At 34.2% G+C, this 21,939-nt stretch overlaps 3 protein-coding genes across 3 annotated transcripts; all 3 read left to right on the top strand.

The window, feature by feature from the left end:
• The first annotated feature begins 338 nt into the window (after positions 1–338).
• LOC131608037 (protein RGF1 INDUCIBLE TRANSCRIPTION FACTOR 1-like) lies at positions 339–3,376 on the top strand. The gene is made up of 4 exons (XM_058879979.1): positions 339–474; positions 1,072–1,341; positions 2,839–2,985; positions 3,070–3,376. Exons 1-4 carry the CDS (start codon positions 472–474, stop codon positions 3,274–3,276), a joined length of 627 nt encoding a protein of 208 aa, XP_058735962.1. The 5' UTR covers positions 339–471; the 3' UTR covers positions 3,277–3,376.
• A 798-nt stretch (positions 3,377–4,174) lies between these two features.
• On the top strand, positions 4,175–5,755 carry LOC131603616 (LIM domain-containing protein PLIM2a-like). Its single transcript, XM_058876006.1, has 5 exons — positions 4,175–4,430; positions 4,517–4,610; positions 4,725–4,741; positions 4,834–4,923; positions 5,138–5,755. The coding sequence occupies exons 1-5, from the start codon at positions 4,296–4,298 to the stop codon at positions 5,435–5,437; spliced, it is 636 nt and encodes a 211-aa protein (XP_058731989.1). The 5' UTR covers positions 4,175–4,295; the 3' UTR covers positions 5,438–5,755.
• A 1,888-nt stretch (positions 5,756–7,643) lies between these two features.
• LOC131603610 (uncharacterized) lies at positions 7,644–13,675 on the top strand. Its single transcript, XM_058875998.1, has 14 exons — positions 7,644–8,044; positions 8,115–9,518; positions 9,599–9,735; positions 9,820–9,940; positions 10,049–10,147; positions 10,252–10,551; positions 10,669–10,776; positions 10,881–10,952; positions 11,159–11,245; positions 11,715–11,786; positions 11,900–11,989; positions 12,648–12,755; positions 13,041–13,109; positions 13,293–13,675. The coding sequence occupies exons 1-14, from the start codon at positions 7,781–7,783 to the stop codon at positions 13,365–13,367; spliced, it is 3,006 nt and encodes a 1,001-aa protein (XP_058731981.1). The 5' UTR covers positions 7,644–7,780; the 3' UTR covers positions 13,368–13,675.
• The last annotated feature ends 8,264 nt before the right edge of the window (positions 13,676–21,939 follow it).

Raw genomic sequence — 21,939 nt, 5'->3', positions numbered from 1 at the left:
AATAGTAAATATGATTATGTTAAGGATGAAACTAAGTTATTCTAATGACATTTATTTTTTTACATTGAGACTAGTTTGTCAATTTGTAAAGGAAATCAAGAAGAAAACTTCAACCTCATCCATTTAGTGGTTAGTATATTTATATTCTTTTTCTTATAAGTATATGAACTTTTTCATGATCAAAATTAAAGTCTTGTATCAAAACTAATCAAATGACATTTGTTTTAAGATATTGAGAAAACCAAATTAGTCTTTACTAAAATTTATTTTTTTTTTCTACGCCTGATATATGAACTCGTTTGAGATCAGAAAGTGAGACTCGAATTAAAACGGCCGTCTAGGGTTACTCTTTCTCCCCTTTCCTCTACTTCTGGGTTAAGAGTCAGATTCAGCTGCTGATTGAATCTGACTCTTCATTGAATTTTAATAGGCGCGAGAATAACGAAGGGTGCTTCTTTTACAAAAATCAACATGGTATGTGATCTTAGTATTTTTTTTGCCTATGTACTTCCTGGTATGCTAAATAGTGCAATATTCGACTAACTCGCATCGATCTCTTAGTTATATAATCTTGTTTCATTTCATTTTAAAAAAAAAAGGTTCTAATTTTTTGCGACAAGGTTAATCGTTATTTTGAGATCGATTAAGTTCTTTAATTTTGGTTTCAATATATAGTGTTTCATTGAATATGGAATACTCAGACGTAAATTGAAATAACTTTGAAATTACGCGTCTTAATCTTCCATGTTTTTTATGCATTATTGATCTCAATTATATTTACATGAAATATTTTATGTGTTGGTTGCTACCATATTTATCTTTGAAAACCTTAAAGTTTTTAATCACATTAGTGTTATTATTGCAATAATTTACCATTCCAATCCATCATTTTAAAGCAGGATTAAACTAAGCTACAAAATCACTCAATTTGTTTTCAGAATAGTAGAAAATCACTTAGAATTTTGGTATTTATATAATTCAAGATCATGTGTGATGATATTAATTGAAGAAAGATGAACATTTATTTTCAATTTTCTGTAGATTTTCATACCGAAATGGTTTAATTTGTAGGATCAACATGGGACCCAAAGTAATATTATAAGGCCAGTGTGGCTTAAGGAATTTCTTGGGGGTAATTTCTTTCAATCATGTTCTCTTCACCAAACACGTAGAAATGAGTTAAATAAGTATTGTATTTATTGCAATAAGTTATGCTGTCAATTTTGTGTATCTTTTGGTCTTCATCGCCATCATAAGATGCTTAAAGTGTCTAGACATGTTAACAAGGATGTTGTCTCCCAGCGTGCAATGGAGAAGTACTTTGATTGTTCCCAAATTCAGGTATGATTTATAGCTTGACTTTAAATTTTTGACAATATTTTTACACCACTACTATGAAGCACGGCCACCTTTAATTAGGGTGACAAAACGGACCCGACCATCAAATATCAATTTTTCTTATACTTCTTTTAAAGGGGTCTGAGTTTTAGTCTGGCACTCTCGAATATGTAAGTTTTGTTTCAGTCTATTTTTTGTACGCTTTGTGGACACTTACATTAATATAAATTTTTGCAATTTTTATATTTCAAAAGTCTAAAAATTGCGTCTGTTGGTCTATTCTGCCCTCATTTTTTGCAGGGTGGGACAGAGTTTTAAGCTTGTTCTCTATATAATGTCTGCTCCGTCCCATATTTTTGTGGACTTTTGCATAGTATACCTGAACTGAGCGAACAAACTTGTTTGTCACCCCTATCTCTAAGAGTATGTATGTCGGAGTGTCCGGCACTTATAGACACATATACGACATGTGTCAAAAAAGTCAAACACATGTTGTAAAAAATTTGACAAATATCCTAAAAAAAAATTGTTTCAACACTCATACAATATGTGTCAGACAATTTAGATAAATATTTCAAGAAAAAAGGTTTTCTTTTCTTTGCTTCAACATATCTAACACATTTTGAGAATTGCTTATACATTTTTTTATAAATCTCTCACACATCTAACACATAAAAGAGTAAAATATATATATATTTTTATAAATCTCCCACACGTCTAACACATAAAAGAGTAAATTATATATTGAAGCGATGTTATCATTAAAAAAAAAATTAAAAACATTAGTTTTGATTAAATAATTTTAACTTTTTTAATAAGAGATGAATAAATGAAACTCAAATACTCTCATATATGTAGTAGTGTTGATGTCCTATTTTTTACATTGTTAGTGTTAGAGTATTTGTGTATGTGTATTGTCTCTATGTCAGAGTTTGTGTTCAGAGTGATCTCAAACTTTTGAGAGACCCCGTGTAAGAAGTTGAAATTTCAATTGAGTCGTAATTTTTTTTTAAAAACCCTATTAAATTGTATATTAATTGTGGAATATCAGTATAGAGACTTTTTTTATCATAGCTTAATCATGAAAAGACGTGAGACCCCTCTATTGGAAGTCTTCTTGCACACCCTCAAAAACCTCAAAGACGGCACTGTGCTTCATAGCACACCGTTATTAAAATTTATGTGATTCACAACAAATTTGTATGCTTGGTTATTTTTTTCTCTCAAATTTCTCTCTATATTGTTAATTTTGTCGGTTAATTTTACAAAACATTACAAATTCAATCCGATAGTCCATTTTTATAAATAGTCAGTAGCTGATAAGTTAGCTTAGAACAGTCAATCAAATAATCTTATAATGTATAGTTATAAATTCATCTGTTATAACCTAAAGTGTTGACTTATATTTTATATTTTCAAAGATCCCAAACACCTAAAAATTAATTCAACCTTTTGAACCAATTATTTACTATGTCCCTTGATTTGTTTATTTGGTTGTAGACATACAAAAGCAACAGGCGATTGGTTGTTTCTCTGAATCCTCTCGATCTCTTTGAGTTATCACCAAATGCTGAAGAATCATGCAAAGCTTGCAGCAAAAAGTTGAATGAACCTCATTTATATAGCTACTGCTCCATTTCTTGCAAGGTACTATAAACTATATATTACTGTCCTCAAATTTTATTTCACCCCCCACATATATTTAATGTCTTTGATCTTTCTTATATGAAGGTTGTAGCACTTTCGAAAAAGCCTGAACCTGAGGATCCTGCTAGCGTAATAATAATCGAGTCTTCCTCAGGACCTTCTAGCGGGAGTCCTCCTCATTCTCGTCCTCGTCCCTGTCCTCTTCTTCGGCAAACACAGGAGAGAGCTCCTGAACCTTCCAAAAGAAAAAGGAAAAGAAAGGGAAGCCCCCATAGAAGCCCCTTACAATAAAAGCTTCAAGTGGTTCACATATATACTATTCATGTTGTAATGAAGTTTAAAACTATTTTTTATTTTTGTTTAATGATTTATATCTCCTTATTATTATGGATCAGGCAGGATTCCTTACTATAGAGATTGCATACAGTTTCATACTATGATTAATCATAGCCGTTTATTTTAGATTGGATGATTAAAATATCAATCTTAATTTCACACTGTAAAATGATCTCGATCGTCAATTTAATTTATGACGGTCTGAGTCTTTTACAGTATTCTGTTGTAGCAGCTGGAAATCTTGTTCCTCACTATAATATTGCACTATATCAAAATATTTTATATCACATTCAACTTTACTGATTTATGTGCATTAATCAAGATCGTCTTGAAAGTGTGCAAGATAGACTATACCACAGAGCCTCAAACTTGTCATGATTAAATTGTGGCTAAATAGAACTTTATAATATGTTTTTGGCAGTTTAACCATGGTTAAATAAAGCCCTCTAGTTGTTTTATCTCAGTTGAACCGAATTGTGACTACCACAATCTCCAAAAAAATTAAGACGACCCTGCCCGTAATATTTTAACTTATATATTATTTTTAATGGTACATTTTTCTATTTTTTATTATGAATTAATGAAAGCAAGTTTAGACACAAAATAATTTCCCTAAAATAGATATTAGAGCATATTCACAAATTATCAAAACTAATGAAACTAAATTAACTCATGAATGTGATTAAATGACCTGGTCAAAGAGTTAATTAACAAATGGTGTTACGTCCATGCAAAATCCAGAGGCAAAAAACACTAGCAAAATAATAGCTGCATATTCTCCATCCATTTCTTAAACTTCTAAGATGGAACAAACCATATATATAACTCAATCTCTTTGTTGTTTTGCTCTATCCTCTCACCATTTTGCGTGCTAGCTAGCTTTCAATTATCCTCACAGAAATCTACAATAATTGTAGCTAGTACGAAAGAGAGGAGAGATTAAAATTAAACTAAACAAAATTAAATAATTAATCATGTCTTTCAGCGGAACCCAACAGAAATGCAAGACTTGCGATAAAACCGTTCATTTGGTTGATACATTATCGGCTGATGGTAATGTTTATCACAAAAACTGCTTCAGATGTCATCAATGCAATGGCCTTCTTGCGGTATATTTACAAATCGGTTTTGTAACCAAGAGTTATGTTACGTTCGATTCGAATATGATCTAAGAGTGGTTTGTTTATATTTGCAGATGAGCAATTATACATCAAATGAAGGAGTTTTGTATTGCAAGACTCATGCTGAGCAGCTTTTCAAGGATTCCGCAATCAAGAAAACCCCGTCAGGTATATAATAAGATTAATTTTTATATACTTTTCTACATCAAATTATGATTATAGTTTGTTCTTTATGGTAAATAATCACTTAATCTTAATTGTTTCATGATTCTCAAACCACAGGAAAGCCCAGCGAACTGGTGTGTATTCAATTCACTCATTTCTTTTGTTTCGACATTGTTCTTCGGTATATTTTTGGTTTACATTAGCATTTTTTTCATTTGTTTTACAGCCTAGAGCCCCAAGCAAACTTTCCGCTTTCTTCTCGGGGACTCAAGAAAAATGTTCATCTTGCAAGAAGACGGTATATCCATTGGAAAAGGTATAATCTGACACATACACAAACATCAGATAAAATATTGACACTGATACGCTGACACTTGAAAAAATTGAATGTGACCACATGTGTATGTGTCACGTCAGGCACTGACACATGCCAGATACCTGAGACGCCTTTGAAAATAAATTGTGAATATTTGATTATGTTATTAGTGGGAAATTTTTGCTGATCATAATTGGAATTTTGTTTATGACAGTTGACAGTGGAAGGTGAATTTTACCACAAATCATGCTTTAGGTGCACACATGCGGGATGTTTTCTGAGCCCTTCATCCTACGCTGCTCTCGACGGATACATATACTGCAAACCACACTTTTCTCAGTTGTTTAAGGCTAAAGGTAGCTATAGTTATCTCTCCAAACAAGCTTCAATGAAGAAAGAAGAAGCGCAGCAACAGGCTGCAGAAGCGAAAACAGACGATAATTCAGAAGCAGCATCCGACGCAGAGACAAAGGAAGAGCAACAAGATCCTGCTGCTGTCACGGAAGAGGCGTAGGAGGCTCGGAGAATTCAACAAGGTTGCATCTTTGTATGGTGTCTTTCGGTATGGTGTTGGTTGGCCTCCACGTTTTGATTGGGTGGTTCTTGTGGCCTTGTGTCATTTGGGAGGATTGTCCTGCAAAAGTGCTATCGTGTGTTTCACTCTTTGATTAATTTGCTTGTGAAAATATATTAGATGATGATAAATAATGTTATGTTTTTGGGGGGCATGTTATGTTATGTTATGTTATGTAGTATATGTGTTTTAGAAATCAGAGTCTATGATGTATGCCCCTACTCTTTTTTATATGTACTTTCTTCATGTGTCCCCAAATCTTGTTTGATTTTTATTAAGTATATATTGTAGTTATAACTTATAATTTGTTATCATTTTTATGGTACAAACATTAAAACTTGATCAATTGATAAGTAATAAAATAACCAAAATCCTTTATCTACTACATAGCCCGCTTCATCTTAAGTTATTGAATCTATGCACAATTGAGAGAAAATGGCGTATTAAAATTGTTGTTCATTACTGTATAAAATGAAAGGTGGAAAATACAAAGGATGTCCAAAAAAAAAAATTAATTGAATTATTCTTACTGAAATACTATAATTACACTAATTTTGACACGTACACCATATTAATATAGTGCATAACCCATTTTTCCTTTACTTTAATATTATTATGTAAACAATGCATAAAATTAACAAATATGGTGTTAAGCATAGCATATCTGTTATTTTTAAAGGGTATAACTTATAAGTAGGGGTGGGAAACATTGGACTGAGTTAGACTTTGACAAGTCTAAGTCTGATCTGTTAAAAAATTTAAAGACTAAGTTTGGTCTGTGGCCTATCATAGTTTTTTTTTGCTTAAGGCTCTGTTTGGTAAAAATAGTGGTTGACTGATAAGCTAGCTGATAGCTTATAGCTTATCTGATGGTTGATGACTAATGGCTTATAGCTTATAGCGGATGGTTGAGACTGATAGCTTATAAGCTAATTAAAGTGTTTGGTAAAATTAGCAGTTCAATTAACTTATAAATGTAAAATGACATAACAGATATTTAATATATAATTATTTTATTTTAAATTAAAATAAATTATAAGGTTAAAAATGGATTTTAATTAAAATAATAAGGATAAAAAAGAAAGAAAAAATAATAAGTTATAAGACATAAGCTAAAACGATATTTGAAATAGCGTCTGGAAAATAAGCTATAAGCTAGTAAAATAAGCTATAAGCTCGTGATGAAAAGACCGTTACCAAACAGTTCTAAATTATCATACGAGCTTATAAGACATAAGACATAAACTATAAGCTCGAAAACATGTATTACCAAACAGAGCCTAAATCTACACTTTTCGAAAGCCTGATTAGTCTATTAGCCTACTTAAAAAGCGTATTTTATTTGAGCATACGTAAATAAGGAATTCAAGTAATGTTTAAATGACAAGAGAATGAGATTAAATCTTTGTTTACATTGACTTATTTGACTTATTTGAGCCTTCAAAATAATATAAGATTTGTGAGATTATTTGTTTGAGAGAACTTAGAAAAGCAACTTATGACATTATTCATTAAGTTATTTCAATTTATTTTTACAAGCTCTTCAAGATAATTAAACTTTAATTTTGTATTTTAATATAAAATACAAAATATAATATAAAAAATAATAAATTTTTCATATTTATTTAAAGAGGTCGTCCTAATAGGCCTAAAAGATTTTTTTTATGACCGATGACCTAATCTATTTAACTAAATAGACTTATAAAAAAGTTTAGGTTTTTTCTATTTAAAAAAAAATCTGACTAAATCTTAACATGTGTAGCGGATGGAGTGGAGCGGAATGGAATGGAATAAAATGATATTCCGTTGTTTGGATAATTTTAAAACGGATGGAGCGGAGCGGAAAGGAGTGGTATGAATTTCATTCCATTCCATCACTTACCACCACATTCCTTCCCCTCCGATTTGGGCGGAATGAACAATTTGTCTTATTCCGTCCTAAAATTTCCAAACAATGGAATGGTACATTCGTTCCGCTCCGTTTCATTCCGCTTCATCTTACTCCGCTCCGCTCCATTCCGCTCTGTTCATTTTGTGATATCCAAACATAGCCTGAGTCGTAGCCCTGTCTATATTTAAATTTTAAAATTTAAGATTATTTTTGTATAAAAAAATTGAAGGAAAAAAAACAAAAGGCCGAGAAACCACGTCACTACGTTCTGCTGGATAACCCTGTGTTGCGAAAATCCTGCTACCAGAGCAGCGAGAGTGAAAGAAAAAGAAAAAACAGTTGAGATGAAATTTGCTTGATGATACCAATTGAAATTCTAAGCTAATTCAAAAATGGAGTCTCTTCCTCTCACCAGTCAAACCTCATTCCTCACCACCACTACTCTTCTCCCACGGTTTCCATCCTCCAATAAAACAACAACAACAACTACAAGAACAAGAACTCTTTATCTAAATCAGAGAAAATTCAACAAGGTTTTCGCCTCATCATCACATTCACATGAAGAACAGAAAAAACCTAAACTCGATGATGAAGACCTCATGGACCTCGAGTTCGGTCGTTTACTCGGCGAAGATCCTAAACTCACTCTTGCCAAGGTATTGTATTCATATTACTATTACATTTCAATTTTGCATTTTTTGACTATTATTATACTTGTTGTTTTAGATTATGGGAAGAAAAGCTAATCCTGATGCTTCTTATCTTGACATTGAGAAATCATTTTATAAAAGAAAGAAAGGTAAAGCTGTTGAAATTGAGGAACTTCCATTTGAAGTTGAAATACCTTGGGCTAAGAATTCACCTCCCGAATCGAGACCCGAACCTAACGATGGTGATAAGAATGTTGCAATGGAGATTAAGAAACCTAGCTCGACGCCGAGTAAGCCTGGGAGTGTTAGGAAAAGTAGTGTTCCTAAGGCTATTTTGAGGAAGCCGTCGTTGTTTAAAAAGGACGAGGATGATGAAGAGGAGGATGTGTCTTCGAGGTTGATGTTGAAACCGAATTTGAGTCTTGAAATGATGGGTGGACAGGTGAAGGAGAAGTTTAGTGACATGACATTGTTGAGGAAGCCGGGGGCGTCGATTGGTGGGAATAGAGATGGTGGGTTGAAGATGCGGAAAAAAGAGGCGGGTTATGAAGTTGCTAAGTTGTCGTTGTTGGAACAGCCGCATAGACCAAGTAGTAATAAAGATCTAAAGAAGTTTGTGGAGCCGAGGGATGAGGTTGCTAACTTGACGTTGTTGAAACAACCGCACAGACCAAGTAGTAATAAAGAACTAGACAAGTTTGTGGAGCCGAAGGACGGAGTCGCTAATTTGAGCTTGTTGGAACAGCCACACAGACCAAGTAGTAATAAAGAACTAGAGAAGTTTGAAGAGACCAGTGATGAAGTCACTAATTTGAGCTTGTTGGAACAGCCACACAGACCAAGCGGCAAAATAGAACAAGAGAAGTTTGACGAGCCAAGTGATGAAGTCGCTAATTTGAGCTTGTTGGAACAGCCGCACAGACCAAGCGGCAAAATAGAACAAGAGAAGTTTGACGAGCCAAGTGATGAAGTTGCTAATTTGAGCTTGTTGGAACAGCGACAGAAACAAAACGGCAAAAAAGAAGAAAAGAAGTTTGACGAGCCAAGTGATGAAGTCGCTAATTTGAGCTTGTTGGAACAGCCACATACACCTAGCGGCAAAACAGAACAAGAGAAGTTTGAAGAGCCAAGTGATGAAGTCGCTAATTTGAGCTTGCTGGAACAGCCACACACTCCAAGCGGAATAGAACAAGAGAAGTTTGAAGAGCCAAGTGATGAAGTTGCTAAATTGAGTTTGTTGGAACAGCCACACAAACCGAGCAGCAAAATAGAACATGACAAATTTGAAGATCCAAGTGATGAAGTCACTAAATTGAACTTGTTGGAACAGCCACACAGACCAACCGCACAAAAAGAACAAGAGCAGTCTGAAGATCCAAGTGATGAAGTCAAGAAGGTGATCTTGTTGGAACAGCCTCACAGACCAAGTGACAAAGACGAAGAGCAGTTTGGAGATGCAAAAGTTGTAGTTCCAAATGATGTAGGTGCTAATCTTTGTTGCGATTATGGAATTCAATTGTGTAAGGATAATTTTTAATGATTTCATGCTTGATTAATTAGGGATCAGAGCAAGATGAGCAGAGACAGCCGGAGGTCCATCAGGAGCCGATTGGTTTAAATCAATCGTCTGATTTAAATACCGTTGGTTCTAAGGCGGGATTGTCCGTGGAAGCTGCAATACAAGGAAAAGCAAAAAGGTATATGAAAATCGTTTCAGAGTTGTATGCTTCAGATTATGGTTGCAAATATCTTTCATTACTTAAATAGAATTTTTGTTATAGATTAGATCAATATGTGAAACAAACCTCAAAACCTGTTGAAGAAAAGACTGCTTCCCTTGATCCCGGAAGTCGCGGAAACAGTGAAGAATCAGGCAATTTTGTTGATGTGTCAGATATTCAGGTGAGATTTATGGACTACCCTAATTACTTGTGTGTAATTGTATGAACATTAGTTGTGCATCTATTTCCTTAAATTCCATGTTTAACTTCGTGCCTTTTGATTTTGTAGGAAGGCGAAGATGCTGACTGGACCAAGGCAGAAAAATTGATTAAGAATGGAGATAGAGATGATGTGGAACTAATGAGCTGCAGCGCCAAGGGTTTCGTTGTAAGTCTTGAAAAAGCAGTAAAGCCAACTTTCATTTATAAACAAAAAAACATTTTTCTAGTCTGTTTTGTTTATCTTCTGAACTGGATTAAACCATTTTACAGGTTTCTTTTGGTACCTTGGTAGGATTTCTGCCATACCGTAATCTTTTGTCCAAGTGGAAGTTCTTAGCTTTTGAGTCATGGTTAAGGAAGAAGGGCTTGGATCCATCATTGTACAAGCAAAACTTGGTCACTGTGACACATAATGATGCTGAAATTAATAATCCGTCGTCCGATTCTCCTTCACATACGGAGAATGATAGTAAATTTGAAGATAAAATTTCTCCAGATATGAAATTGGAAGATCTGTTGAGGATTTATGACCAAGAGAAAGTCAATTACTTATCATTATTTATTGGACAGGTTTGGTATTAAAAACATAAGTACACTACCCAAATAGATTTATCTAGTTTTACCGCAAAAGATGAAATTTTAATAGTATCATTCTTAATGTTTAGATGCCAATACTTTGTTTTGCAGAAAACCAAAGCATATGTGTTATTGGCTGACAGGAAATTGAAAAAGCTCATATTTTCACTCAAACCAAAAGAGAAGGAAGACCTAACTGAGAAAAAGAGAAACCTTATGGTAAATGCTTCAGTGACATAACTATTCTTGAATTAGCCAGGAGCACGTGTTTTAGACTTAATGCAACAAAGTGGTATTCAGACTCGTTGTGTTTACTATGGCAGGCTAGACTTCAAGTTGGTGATATAGTGAAATGCAGCGTCCAGAAAATAACTTACTTTGGAGTTTTTGTGGAGGTATATAAAACACTTGGTTTCAGTATTGTGCAGTTCAATTTTACAAACACATTTTAGATTTACATCGATTAAGAAAGTAGGAGTGTCTTGTTGAGACTATGCTTGTGCCACAGCCTCTGTATTTAGCTAGTGCCTGGATATTGTTTCATGGAATCGAGTTTAGAGAAGAGGCAGAAAATCTAAATATTTACCTGTTATTAATCTAGGTTGAAGGAGTTTCTGCACTAATTCATCAGTCAGAAATATCTTGGGATGCCACGCTGGACCCATCTAATTATTTTAAGATTGATCAGGTATTTTCCTTCTTGAGGGGTGACAAATTAAAGTCTGCATGTTTAAACTTCAAAATATGTTATTCTACAATACAATTATTTTAAGATCTTTTATATTTTTTTTCAAGAAGTAAATATGTTCTCTTTTTTGGTTATGAGAAAAGCATTGAAACAATTTTTTCTTTTTTGGTTTTTGCTTTTAACGAAATTGCAATAGTTTTCTACACTAAGTTTAGGTAGTGAGTCAAGATTCATTATAGTGTGATTCAGGATTTAATATAATGAGTCAGGATTCAATGAGATTCGTGTCCAAAATAGATACACACTATGATTTTTTATCGATTTGGTTCAATTTTGAATCCAACCGATGTAGGATACACACTGAGAAAGATAATATTGAGATACTATAAGATACATGAATATCTTCTAGCAATTTACCTAGTTATAGTTCTTGTGTATTTATCTTTATGCCTACTTTTTTTTGGCACAGGTTTTAGAGGCAAAAGTTATCCAAATAAACTCTGCACGTGGGCGCATATTTTTATCATTAAAGGAGGTCACGGTAATCATCTATATAGTTATTTTCTATGAAGTACTTCCATTATTTGGGAAAATCTATTTAAACTAAGCAAGTTTACATTCCTAATTCAACAAATCATTGCCTGCCTATTACAGCCTGATCCATTGATGGAATCCTTAGAGTCTGTAGTTGGGGATCATGAATCCTTTGATGGGAGATTGGAAGCAGCTCAAACTGATACAGAGGTAATCTTGACATGAAAGTAGAAGTGACCGGGATTTTTTTTTTTAAATAAACCTAAGTACACCCATTGTATTGATTAAATAACTGTGTTGTTGGATCTTATTGTGTCAGTAGTTTAGCAACCAACAAAAGGCCTATGAAAATTTAATTTTCAGACATTGGCATGCAGAGTCAATCAATCAAATATTTTGTACTTCTCTGTTTAATTTCAGACTGTGCAAGTTTTCCTAATCTACACTGAGTTAATGCAAGCCGTGTTCGTTAGATTTATTTCTGCTTGATGATAAATCCAAGGGTAAATTAAGTAAATAAGAAGTTCTGATATGATGCTCCAAATAATTTTAAGAAAATGAAGAGTTCAGTGTCCATGTAGGGTCATAACTTTTAGTGCAAAATGAAAAGATGGTTTTGAAATAGTAGCTGTTTTCTGCATTTTGTTCCACTAGTTCATGTTCCAACTTCTGGCCCTTTGGTTGTGCCAGCATTCCATGTATAATATTTTCATTTCGATCATCACATTTAGATGCTGTCTGTGATGTAGCAGAGAAATAATTATTCTGGCCCTACGATGAATTGTTGATAAGTATGCAACAATTATTTTGTTGTCTCATTAATTTGTGGTTCGGAACAATTAATCATGTAATGCTCGTTTTTGGACAGTGGACTGAAGTCGAATCTCTTATAAAAGAATTGAAAAAAATTAAGGAAGTCCAGTCTGTTTCAAAAGGCCGTTTGTTCAGGAGCCCTGGTTTAGCTCCCACATTTCAGGTACAGATACATATATCCAAACCTCTGCATAATATAATGAATCATACTTGGATTTGCATTTTATTGTTTACTTGAAAGAATAGTAGTTCATTTTTTATTCTGTCAATTGAGCTGGCATGATGCATTAAGGAGTCTGCATGTGGTTCATGAAATTTTATTATTCTAGTATTGATCTTACTGCTTTAATATTGTTTCTGTCCGTCGCATGTTTCCGGAATCATTTTAACATTTATCAGCAAACTCAGTCTCTTGATTTATCTGCATGCAAACCAAATTTTGTTCCAGGTTTATATGGCATCCATCTTTGAGGATCAGTACAAGTTGCTTGCCCGATCGGGAAATAAAATACAAGAGGTAATGTTATAGAATCTGTTTTACCTTCTTGTTATACAGATTTTGTTGTGTCATTCAAGAATGTCTTTCCTTTCACTTGTATTCCTTTTTTTTTTATTACTGAAGATGGTTTCTTGAGTTATGTACACTTCATGATATTTTGCTTTTTGACACGACGTTGATCAGTAATCATCTTTTGAGCAGGTGATGGTTCAAACTGTTTTAGATAAAGAAACGATGAAGTCGGTTATTATGACATGTGCAAGTAGAGTAGAATAGCTATGGCCTATGGCTCTAAACCTGTACCATTGCCAGATTTTTGGTGATTATACATTCTTTCGGGGAAAGCTGGCTGCAACCATAGGAACCTTTTGAGGTAATATGAGAGGTTTGTGGCAAAGATCAAAATTTTCTTTCCCCAAAGAAAATAAAAGGCTTGAAACTGCACTCTCCTAGGAAAATGATATATTTCTGTTCTTTTGTACAGCGACCAATTGAGAAATTATTAAATCTTCGCGGTCGGGTCTATTTGTGTATTTAAGCAGATATATGCAATCCATGAACAACTACTGTATTGTAGTATATCTCTTCGGTAATTTGCACATAAAATTCAGGCTGGCTTTGTAGGGACACTGAATGAGGAAGATAAAGGAGTGATGTTGAGAATTAAGATAATGAATAAAAAGCTTGCATAGAGGGATATGATGAGAATCAAAGTGTTTTATTAAATAATGAGGTGATAACAATCATGGGAGTAATTGGTTACTTATATAGCGAACTACTCAACCAACTACTAACAAATATAACCATCTAAACAAACATTTAAAACTAACAAACAGATAACTTGTTCCACAAGTAATTGACTTAACAAATTGAATTCAAGAGATTTCCGTAACAAATGGAAGAAGTCAAGGTTTGATGAGATGAAGAGATTGAAAGATCTTATGTCTTAAGTTCAAGCATCATGTTTCTTTCGAATTTATACACCTCTAATTCATTTGTCTTGTCACTAGGAGATCACCAACATACAATCATGTTATTATATATTCTTTCTCACTTGAATGTTTCACACATTCTCCATATATTCTTTCTCACTTGAATGTTTTACATATTCTCCATATCTTAATGTGCATTTGGTGAAAGCTAATTGAATATGGAAGCTATCAATTCTCTTGTTCGAAACTCTAAGTATCGGCTTAAAACTATACAAAGCTTTTTTTTTTTTTTCAACTTAAGCCCTTATTTTATTGACCTTTGAACTCAAAAATCCAGTGGTTATCTCACAAACCTCTTCTTCTAGTACTCTGTTAAGAAATATCGACTTCACATCAAATTGATACATAGGCCAACATTTATGTGTTTTTATGGGTATAATTATTCTAACTGTCTCCATTCTTTGTACTAGTGCAAATATTTCATTGAAGTCTAAACTAGGTCTTTGTAGGAAGACTCTTACAATTAACCTTGTTGTACTTTGGAGTTTCACCATTTGACACCATCTTTACTTTCTAAACCCATTTCATATCAATTAGTTTTTTTTGGTTGATTGAGTTGTCTTTTAGTTGCCAAGTCTTAACTTTTCAATTTTCTTTAACTTTTCTTTCAAGACAGTCAACCAGTTGAATCATTTAAGCGTTTATCCAAATTGATTGGTTTAGACTAATTCATTGTTGTTTGATCAATCAAGTCATTATCATCTGATATAGCTTGGTCGGTGAATACATCATAATCTCTCAATCTAATTAACCGAGTCCTTTCTCTTGTTGACCTTCTAACCCTATGCTTTAAGTGTTTATTCACTTATGTGATCATATTTTAGCATAACTCATATACCATTGTAATTATGCAGTTCGTTAATAGGATTTTCACCTTGTTTACAATTCCTCACTTTACCTTCATCAAAGAGCATATCTTCGCTTTTTATTACTTTGGTTTCTTTTGGATCCTATAGTGATGAGAAACTTTGTATGTGTAGTTTTTGGATGAATAATGATTATCCTCCTTAAATCATATGACTGAGGTGTTTATAGAGGCTCCTTGGGCCTGAGTCAGAGAGTGGTTACCTCATCTCCTCCTTGGAAATGTGGAAAGTAAAGGAGTTATTCTTCCTTGAATAATGGAGGTGATTGTTACCCTCATTGAAACTTTCTTCCAGTCTATTACGATGGGACACGTCATCTCCCATGTTCATTTGGCAAATGGGTAGTGGGAGTGAGTTCAATTGGACTAAAGTCAACTGGAGGCCGATTGCTAAAATCCAAGCCACTTAATGGCCCATTTCGAGCGGCCCATGGTTTCATGAGGCTTCCCGCCCTTAAAAATGTGTTTTGCCTTCATTACATGGATTGTTCCTTCTTAGAGCTCAATACAATTATAATGGTACACAATCCCTTAAACACGAGGGCTTATAAAGGACAAAGTGATTTACTTTGATCACTTCCAATATTTACATTTGTGCTAATCCCAAAGAGCTTTTAGAGTCATCCTTGGGAGAGTCCCTCAAACATAACTTGGATCGATTCCCTCAAGCAGAATTTTTGGTGAGTCCCTCAAGCGTCATAGGTAAACGCACCTGCAACATCAAATGAAGCTAATGGAGGGTTTGTTTCGGAAGTCAAATCGACATGGGTTCCTTGCACGTGGATAATCATTTTCAACTGTTGATGTACCTACTGAAAGGTTACTCATTACCTTTAGGACCGACTTTCAAATCCCTATAAAGAGTGGGTTCAACCCTCACTTTTCCCTTTTTCAGATACTTTCTCCTCCAAAGTTTTCATCTAAACCTTCATCAAGCTCAAAGTGAACTTACTTCCAAGGTCACCAATTTCATTTCTAATTCCTTCATACACATGTATAGGCTTTTACTTTTCTTCTCTCCTTTTTTCTTTAATGGAAATCATTAGGGATTTAGAAAAGAGTGGTGAGGTGATAGAGCCTTCAAATAGTATAGAATAGTTAGAAAAATATTTGTGTTTTATGAGGAATGTTGAACAGTCAGATGGTTCAATAGATTATAGGCTCTTAGAAATAGGCATGTCTGGAAGTTATGAAAGCACTAGTAGTTATGCGAGTGATACTGACTATTTTTATTCTTGTTCTTTCCCAAGAAACTCCCAACAACTAATGGTGGCTACTCATGTTAAATACATGAGCGTTGAAGATTTTGGGACCTAGTACATTTGTGAGGAGAATATGGCCTTCTTTTGACGATACATCAGCCTCTCCGGCTCTGGCGGCGAGGATGATGGTATTTTGGAAGCGTGTGTTAAGGAGGAGAGGGTTGACTTAGCTGCCCTACCTGACTCGCCATGTCCTTACTTTTATCTTCACCTTTCCGTTGTTCAAGATTTAGGGGTTCTGATTCCCTTTACCTTGTTCAAAGAGGAGGTCTTAGTGAGTACAAACATTGCTCCATCCCAGATTTCACCAAACAACTATGGATTTTTTAGGGTCTTTAAGAGTATATGTCGGATATTGGATGCTAACTCTGCCATAGGAATATTATTTTCCTATTATGGTACTAAAACTAGTATAAAGGTGGTTAGATGACTTTGTGCACCATATCATGGAGGACATTATTCAAGCCTCACTCTAACCATTATAAAATTCAGAAAGATAGGTTTGTGAGGGTTATGGGCGAGATGGCACCTCCATGGTCACAACTAGGGAGGATGGTGCCCCTCACTTTCATATGACTTGGATAGAGGATCCAATGGTGATCATTGGTTTTAACTTCGACTACATTATCTTTACTGAGAGGGAGGTAGTTGGTTTTTTGGATGAATTTGAAGTTATGAGTTCCCGTACCATGATTGAATTAGAACATGGAAAGGATAGTGAGATAGATGAATATTTTCATAATTTTGAGATTGTAGTAATCCTCAATTTTTTATGATTATTGATTCACCTGGTTACTTATATATTTCCTTTTCCTTTTTGCACAAAAAATATCGTCCATCCCAATTGCTGAGAGGTAAGCTTGTCTGGCCAAGAAAAAGGCTGAGCATCAAGAGCAATGGACTAGTAGTCTAAAAAGTCATAAGGATGGCCTCTACAGAAAAGGAGGCAAGTAACCCGTCGAAGGGAATTCTCTCACTAAGACTCTCTTCTGAAAGCTTGAAGTAAGGCGAGAATTCTTCCTCGCCCCCGAAGGACAAAGCCATTATCGTCTTTGAAGAGGATGAAGAGGGTGAACAATAAACTAGCTTGCCAATTCGGACTGACCCTCCCCAACACTCCTCGTTGTGGATTGGGGCAAGGTTCGATGCAATAAAATACGTTGGCGCTTGTCTACCTATCCATGAACACTTTCTTGGAAACCTCTAGGCAATTAGTTGAATAGAGACTGAGAAGCTTCTTGACATGGTGGAGAATCACGTGCTTATGGGAAATGGTGATGGGGCGAGCACTCTTGAGAATCATGCCAAAATTGTCAGACCTGAAGGCCAAGCTTTCTATTACCAAGGAATCTCTAACCCAAGGGAAGGAGATAGTAAAAAAGATGGTAAAAGAATGGAATGGAGTGAAGCGGTAAAAGGTGATGCTTAAAGAGATCCTTAAAAAGGTGGCAACAAAGGCCTAAACATTATCCCTTCTAGAGAAAAGCATGAGGAGTCCCTCGAGGCTACTTTTCATTCAAAGGAGAAGTTGAAATAAGAACTCTCAGCTGTTATGAACATATTATTGAATACTTTTGACCAATACTTTGAGCGGGCAAAGGAGCAAACAATCCTTCTATACACTGGCCTGAACTTGATCCAGGTGGATTTATTCAAGGTAATCTGGGACGACCTTGGGGTAGATGAAGAGGAGGTGCCACCTCCCAAGGCCGCTGGTCCATCTCCTGATGGGACGTTCAATATGAACTTGAGGGCGCTAACGTAGTGGAGGACAAAACTTCTAAGGAGGATGAGGTTCGCCAAGAAGTTACTTTAGATGAAATGCGACCCAAGGAGTTTGGGCATTGAGCTCACGGTCTTGTCTTTGGCTTTCTCGTTTGTTTTTTTTTCATTGATAGTCTTTGTAATTATGCCTTTAGGGGATTTTGTGTAATTATTAATTAAGCCTCAAGAGTTTTATTAATGAAATTTAAGCACATTTTTTCACTTTGTGTTGTTCTTCTTATTTTTCTTGAGTGAATTGTTTTAAAATACACTTAGCATGTTTTCCAACATCGTATTTCCACTTAGGAGGATTCTGAGTTCTGGTAGCCCCAAGAATTCTTCCATGAGGATCCAAAGTCATTGCCACTTTGGCGGCAAGGATTCCATCATAGGGATCCAACATAATTTATTACCCAATGGGCAACAAGAATTACTCTGCGAGGATCAAACATAATTCATTGTTCCTTGGGCGACAAGGATTCCTTCATGAGGATCCAATATAATTATTTGCTCCTTGGGCACCAAGGATTCCTCCATGAGGATCCAGAATAATTCAGTCCTCCTTAGACAGCAAGAATTCCTCCATGAGGATCCAACGTAATTCATTTCTCCTTCCTCCATGAGGATCCATCATAATTCATTTCCCAATAGGCAACAAGGATTCCTCCAAGAGGATCCATCATAATTTATTGCCACTTAAGTGATTTTGTTAAGGTTCCAAACTCCAGTATTCAATGTTAGATAATTGAGTCCGAACACGAGAGGGGAAGTGAATTGCGTTGCATTAAAAATGATGTCCAAATAAGACATCTTTGAGAAAATAAATTGTTTAAAACAATTTTGAAAAGAGTAAGCAGCAGAATAAATAAGAAGAATAAAATTAGAGTTAAAAATAGATTTGATCCTAGAAGAAACAAACAAGCAATGAAAATAAAGAGATATAAGGGATAAGAAGATTGCACCGAAGATTTATAGAGCTTTGGCTAACTATTTGGCTTAAGTCCTTTCCTTAAGAATTTCTTCTTGAGAGTTCCTCTATATGGGATTTTCACAAGTCATGCCAACGAACCTTCTTACAATCAAACTTAGAGTTTTACATTGGATCCTCAAAACCAAACAAGAGATTTTATACCAGGCCAATCTCAAACCAACTGAGAGATTTTATACCAGGTTTAGATCACAAACCAATGAAGATTTCGACGGACAATCTCCCAAACCAATAGAGAGCTTTTAAAATAGGCGAAGCTAACGAACAAAACATGAGATTTTGTCGGACAATCTTACAAACCATGTTTTGTTAACAAAATCAATGAATGAAGGGATATTATCTCATACTAGCTCAAAATATTGCATGTGTTGCTCATACTCAACCACAATCTTTGAAACATGACCTTATTCCACAATTTCATCACATGTTATTGTCTATTCCACTCGACAAGCACTTTGCATTTTGCACCAACATTTTTCACATGAAATCTACATAAATGGTGGATTATGGTTAGGAAGACAACTTCAGTAACATTTATCAAAGCAAGTTCTCGACCAATCACCGTAATCTTGGAAAACAACTTCTCAAATGTGAGCAATTCCTTCAGCTTCTCAAGAGCCAATATGAAATTGGCTTCTGTTTCATGTTCTAGGTATGCAAACTCAACTCAGAATATCAATTTAGTTGATGTAACACCAACAATCTCACACAGTGGTAGCCGATATATGTTGGTTTTATATATGGAGTAAAAACTCAAAACCAGATGAAACATATTTAGGAGATTTACTAAATTAGGATGTGTTTAGAGTATATCACCGACAATATTAGAGTAGTCCTTGTTTCTTGTCTAGCACATATACCTCTCATCATGATTAGTAGACTAATCAAATGTTGCCCTTCAGTGTATGAATCTTTAATAGTATCAATATGTTTCTCTTGCTTTATACAATTGTGGGACACTTGTCTGATTTTCATGATTTCGATCTTTCAGTGCACCCATTATGAACCTCAACGCCATATGGTACTTTGTCATATCGTTCACAAATTGCCGTTCATCAGATTTTAAACTGTAGAGTATATCGCCGTCTAAAGTCTTTGCTAGATCATGATTGTGAATGCCACATCTAACATTCATTTTCCAACCAAAACCACTAAACACAAATCTTAACTGAAAAGGGCACTAGACCATTTTGCTATAAATAACAACCTACTTTCCTTTGTGCTCATAGGCGACTCTTGGGCCCGGCCAGGCTGGGCACATGCCCAGGCTCTGGCCCAATTATTTTTTGAATTTGGCCCAAAAAAATTTACAAAAAGAAAGCAAAAAATATTCAGAAAGGCATAAAGAGGGGTACGGCCATGGCGTTTTGTTTGTCGAAGAAGATGAATTCTATTATGAGAGAGAATGCTAAAGATGTTACCTCACGTGTCCATGTTAATTAAATATAATGTTCAATTATTCCTTAATTAGTCAAACTTCCTCCCTTGTTTTTTGGCCACATTTTTTAATCTTTTTATAATATTAGAAAATTGTTTTGAGAGAATTATAAGGAAGACACGTTAGTGTTTGGTTTTATCCCATTATCTCACTAACTCTTGTTTTAATTTTTTTAATCTTTTATTATTAACCAAATGATAATTATTATTTTTATTCTTTCTTATTAGTAACTAAATGATAATTAAGTTTAGTTTGTATTTTTTTGTTATATTATTTTTTTTGGATTTTGTGGGCCTAAATATATGTTTCTTCTTGAACCTCTCTTTTTGCTATTTTATTAGTTTTTTTAATAGTTTATTTACTATTTGATTTGTTATTATTAATTTCACAAAAAATAAATATATAATGAAAGACTTATTCTTGAGCCTTTTTTACAATGAAAGACTTACTCTTGAGTATTTCTTACAATGAGACACACGCACACTTGCACACCTTCATAGCTTGATATTGGATTTTATTACAGTGAGATCTATTCGATTAATTGTTTAAATTACTCGTCTAGAAGACTAGTTCACTTTGATAGTACACTTGTAATTTAATTTGATTTGATTGTTTTATTATTTTCATGTTTAATCTATGCTTGTTTGTACGCACTTGTATTGCTTTCATTTCATCCTCATTTGTCAATTTATATTCCCAATTTCCGAATTCTTGTAATAATTTTACCGCTTTCTTTATTTTTTTGAACTTTATTTGCTTGCTTGCTTTTATGCTTGCATAAATTATGAACTCGCGCATTCTTGGTTCATATACCAAGTCATACCCCAAGTTTTGTAAGTCGATTGTCTTATGCATCACCATCGACCGTACCACTGCATTTTTGGTCCATATGCCAAGCCATACTCCGTGTTTTGTAAGTCGATTGCCTTGTTCATCTCTTTTATTTTAAACTATATTTTTGTTGACAAATTGACGAGTCTTTTTTATTTTGATTGATAACTATTTTTATCTTATATACAATGAATTTGCATTCTTTAAAATTTTGCCCAGACTTTATAATTTTCCTGACTTCGCCACTGTTTGTGCTTATAATTTCTCTTCCTTTCACAACCATACACTAGTTTTTTTTTACGTCTGCCTCTTACCCTAATTGATGTATGAGAGCGGATGATAACTACAATAATACAATGTTAATATCGGCTAATAGTTAAGTCCACGATAATACTTTTAGACGGAAATATTTACCAAATATAGCACAAAACAAATTAATGATAACCTACATAATTTTAGCGTTAAATGAATAGAGAAAAATGTTAGTAAAACATATATCTTTAGTAGTGAAGAAACATGTACAATTTCTCTAAACTTTATCCATCACATCTTCATCTATTTAAGAGAATTGGAAAAACATAATTTAATTATGAAATTTTAAAAGATGTGAAAAAAAATCAATTTTTTTAAAAAAACAATAAAAACATGTATGGGAATTTTAACTTCAACTTAAATGTATGGGAGAAGAAATACCAATCTTTTCATTAA

Source organism: Vicia villosa, linkage group LG5, assembly GCF_029867415.1.
Source record: "Vicia villosa cultivar HV-30 ecotype Madison, WI linkage group LG5, Vvil1.0, whole genome shotgun sequence".
NCBI lineage: Eukaryota > Viridiplantae > Streptophyta > Magnoliopsida > Fabales > Fabaceae > Vicia > Vicia villosa.
The sequence above is the reverse complement of the archived record's forward strand: the minus strand, read 5'-3'. Positions and strand labels throughout refer to the sequence as shown.